This window comes from Lipotes vexillifer, unplaced genomic scaffold (genome assembly GCF_000442215.2).
Source record: "Lipotes vexillifer unplaced genomic scaffold, Lipotes_vexillifer_v1.1 scaffold652, whole genome shotgun sequence".
Taxonomy (NCBI): domain Eukaryota; kingdom Metazoa; phylum Chordata; class Mammalia; order Artiodactyla; family Lipotidae; genus Lipotes; species Lipotes vexillifer.
Window position 1 is genome coordinate 1,074,851 of NW_006779703.1, and position 3,559 is coordinate 1,078,409.

The following is a 3,559-nucleotide window of genomic DNA, read 5'->3' on the forward strand; positions in this document are numbered from 1 at the left end:
TGCTGAACGCCTACTCCAGCAAGGATGAGGTGCAGAGCGCGGTGAGGCGGCTGCGGCCCAAAGGCGGGAGGCAGATCAACATTGGGGGTGCCCTGGAGTACGTGTCAAAGAATATCTTCAAGAGGCCTCTGGGGAGCCGGATTGAAGAAGATGTCCCTCAGTTCCTGGTCCTCATTTCTTCCGGGAAGTCTGATGATGAGGTAGATGAATCGGCAGTAGAGCTCAAGCAGTTTGGCGTGGCGCCACTAACAATCGCAAGGAACGCAGACCAGGAGCAGTTGGTGAAGATCTCCCTGAGCCCTGAATACGTGTTCTCAGTGAGCACCTTCCGGGAGCTGCCCAGCCTGGAGCAGAAACTGCTGACACCCATCACAACCCTAACCTCCGAGCAGATTCAGCAACTCCTGGCCAGCACGCGCTACCCTCCTCCAGGTAAGACTGGGCGTTTCTTGTTCTTTGTTGTGTCTTTTCAAAAAAATATAAAAGATAACAGGCTCTAAGGCCATGGTGCTCACAAGTGAAATTAAAATAATGGGACACCTGAGATTGAACCAGCTGGGTCTATTGCTTGGGGCAGGGAGGAAGGACACACACGCTGGTGAACCACAGGGCATCTCAGCGAGAGGGTGTTAGGAAGGGCTTATGACAGGATTTGAACTCATCATAGATGATTTTGTGGAAGGCTTGAGGAAATGGGACTTTGCCCCGGATCGAATGCTGTCGAGAAGGAGTAATTTTATGATTGGATACCTTACCAAATCTCACGGCTAAAGCTGCAATTGATACAGAAGCAGTGGTCATGCCTATGATCCAGGATGGGGAGTGTCTGGTGATTTTTGTTTTCTTTTTGTCAGTGTTCAGATATGATCAGGGCGTGGCTGTCTCTGATACTGGTGTTCTGTGTAATCTTTTATGGGCCACTGGAGAATCCAAGTCCTGGCTGTGTATGCCTGGCCAGCTTTTCTCTTTCTCAAGATAAACGGTTCAATTCCATGACTGCTCAGCTTTTGCTGTGCTCTGTTTCCACTCTAAGTAGCCAGTGATTTATGAGGCAAATGTTGAATTTGTTGAGAGGCAAGATATGAGCTATTTAATAAATGGCATCCAAGAAGTACCTAGAATTCTAATTAATAGGAAGCCATGGCTCATCTTTCCTAGGACTTTTGATTAATTTTATAGTTAAAAATGGATTCATGCAAAGAAAATAGGGGCATAATATTGAAAATAAAAACTTTGTATAAATGCTAGAGATATGTGAGAAAAAGAAGTGCTATGAATCAAACGCCAGGGATGATGGTGTGGCCTCTGCTGGAGCGAGTTGGGATTCTCCGGGCTGTCACTAGCTAAGTGGTGGCCTTGGAGGAAGTGAGGGCCTTTGTCCTCAGCTATCTCTTTTCTTGCACAACAAAGATGCTGATGCTGGTGATCTCAATCCCTTCTGGTAGTAACAGTTCATGCTTCATAGATTATGGTAACCCAGGATTCGTTTCTAAGTGCTGTTTATATTTTTGAAATGAGTTGTAACCCAGACACCAAGCCAAATTAAAATCCAGTAAACTCAGAAAGAGAAAGTTTTGGAGAACTTAAAATATTTCAAGAAGCAGAAATTGTTTTGATGCAAAAGGCCCAATTTGTAATGATTGATTAAAAAAAGCCCAGGAGATAAACACATGCACATCGGCTTATAATTTTCATGTCAAATGATATTTTGGTGCAACATAGAGCAACGTTCAGAAACCAAACCAGATGCGTGCCAGTCTTGTACTGAGTTTTCCTTTTTCCTTTTCATCCACAGCTGTGGAGAGTGATGCTGCAGACATCGTCTTCCTAATCGACAGCTCTGACAGTGTGAGGCCGGACGGCATTGCACACATTCGGGACTTTGTTAGCAGGATCGTGCGGAGACTTAACATTGGCCCTAATAAAGTGAGAATTGGGGTCGTGCAGTTCAGCAATGATGTCTTCCCAGAGTTTTACCTGAAGACCTATAAATCCCAGGCCAGTGTGCTGGATGCCATACGTCGCCTGAGGTTCAAAGGGGGGTCTCCGCTGAACACTGGCAAAGCTCTGGAATTCGTGGCAAGGAATTTCTTTGTCAAGTCTGCCGGGAGCCGGATAGAAGACGGGGTGCCCCAACACCTGGTTCTGTTTCTGGGTGGCAAATCCCAGGACGATGTTTCCAGGTATTCCCAGGTGATAAGCTCCTCGGGGATTGTGAGTTTAGGGATAGGAGACCGAAACATCGACAGAACGGAGCTGCAGACCATCACCAATGACTCCAGGCTAGTCTTCACGGTTCGGGAGTTCAGAGAGCTCCCCAACATAGAAGAAAGGGTCATGAACTCCTTTGGACCCTCCAAGGTCACCCCCGCGCCTCCGGGAGTGGACATGCCCTCTCCCTTACGGCCAGGTATGAGCTGTGGTACCCGTGACTGCAGAGCGGGACACCAATTATTTTTTTTTAATTGAGAAAAAGCAGTTAGCATTCATTTAAATAATTTTCTTCTCTCAGGGTTGTGGCTGCCATACAATTAGAAACTAAATACGGGAAAAATAACTGAGTTGAAATTGTAGGAGGAATAGAAGGAAACGCATCTCAGAAAGCATATGGTCATTGATTCTTCCATGAGCTTCCATGAGGCTAATCGTAGCCCCGTTGAAACGTTCTATAAAAGTGCATTGAGGGTTAGCCACAGACTCATTGGCTCTCAGAATAAAATGGCATCTTTGAAGTTGTTCAACCGCGCCCCTCCGAACACGATTGGAAGTCAGCCTCTCTCCTTGGTGGGGTCATGGTCCAGTCAACCCTCTTTCTTTGGACTGGTATCATCGGGAATTTAGAGCTGTCCACCTATAGCTTTGTCCTCATGCTCCTGGGTCTGACCTTTGGGGCTGCCAAGAGCAAACTGAGTCCCTCCACCAACCCACGTCTTTCTTAGCTCCTACCCCAGGTGATAGCCCCTCAGACATCTGGACCAAATGATTAGGGTTGGTTTTCCATGGGACATCTGCACTCCACTTAGCTCTTTCACGTCTTCCTTCTGTGCTGGTGGTGGAACATCTCACACTGCTCCGGATTCCCCTTCTCTCTACTCCAGTCTTGATCCCTTGATTGGAATCAGAGAATTATCTCCAAATGTCATTGAGTGTCACAGGCTCCAACAAAGCTCTCGGCATGCTGGCTGGTGATCCTTCAAAAGTGCACGGAGTCTGCTTCCCATTTTCCAATCTGTTTCTCCCAGCCCTCCCTTTCCCCGTCTCTAGCACACCTCCCCCAGCTCCTTCCAGACACTATCATTTATTTTTGACCAGGAGGAAAGTGTGTAGTGGCATTTCCTAAAACCCCTGATATCACGGACTGTTGAATCCATGGCATAATCTCATTTTGCATGGGATAACTGGGACTCAGTTCTGCTGAGTTTTCATGTCTCCTTTCCTTTTGTTTAGGTGATTTATCATTTATCACCTAAACATGTTTTGAGGACTGTGAATTCAGGAACTCTAGAGTCATGGAACAGAGCCCAAGGTGTCCACTGTGAATGAATTACAGGAATGCCTT

General features: G+C 46.7%; 1 protein-coding gene across 1 annotated transcript in view; it reads left to right on the top strand.

The window, feature by feature from the left end:
• Nucleotides 1-3,559, top strand: part of COL6A3 (collagen type VI alpha 3 chain) — a 69,048-nt gene that overhangs the window by 21,173 nt on the left and 44,316 nt on the right. Inside the window, 2 exon segments of the mRNA XM_007452909.1 lie at nt 1-432; nt 1,796-2,410. The exon segment at nt 1-432 is cut by the window's left edge and continues 13 nt beyond it. Of these exon segments, the coding sequence (XP_007452971.1) occupies nt 1-432; nt 1,796-2,410 (1,047 nt within the window).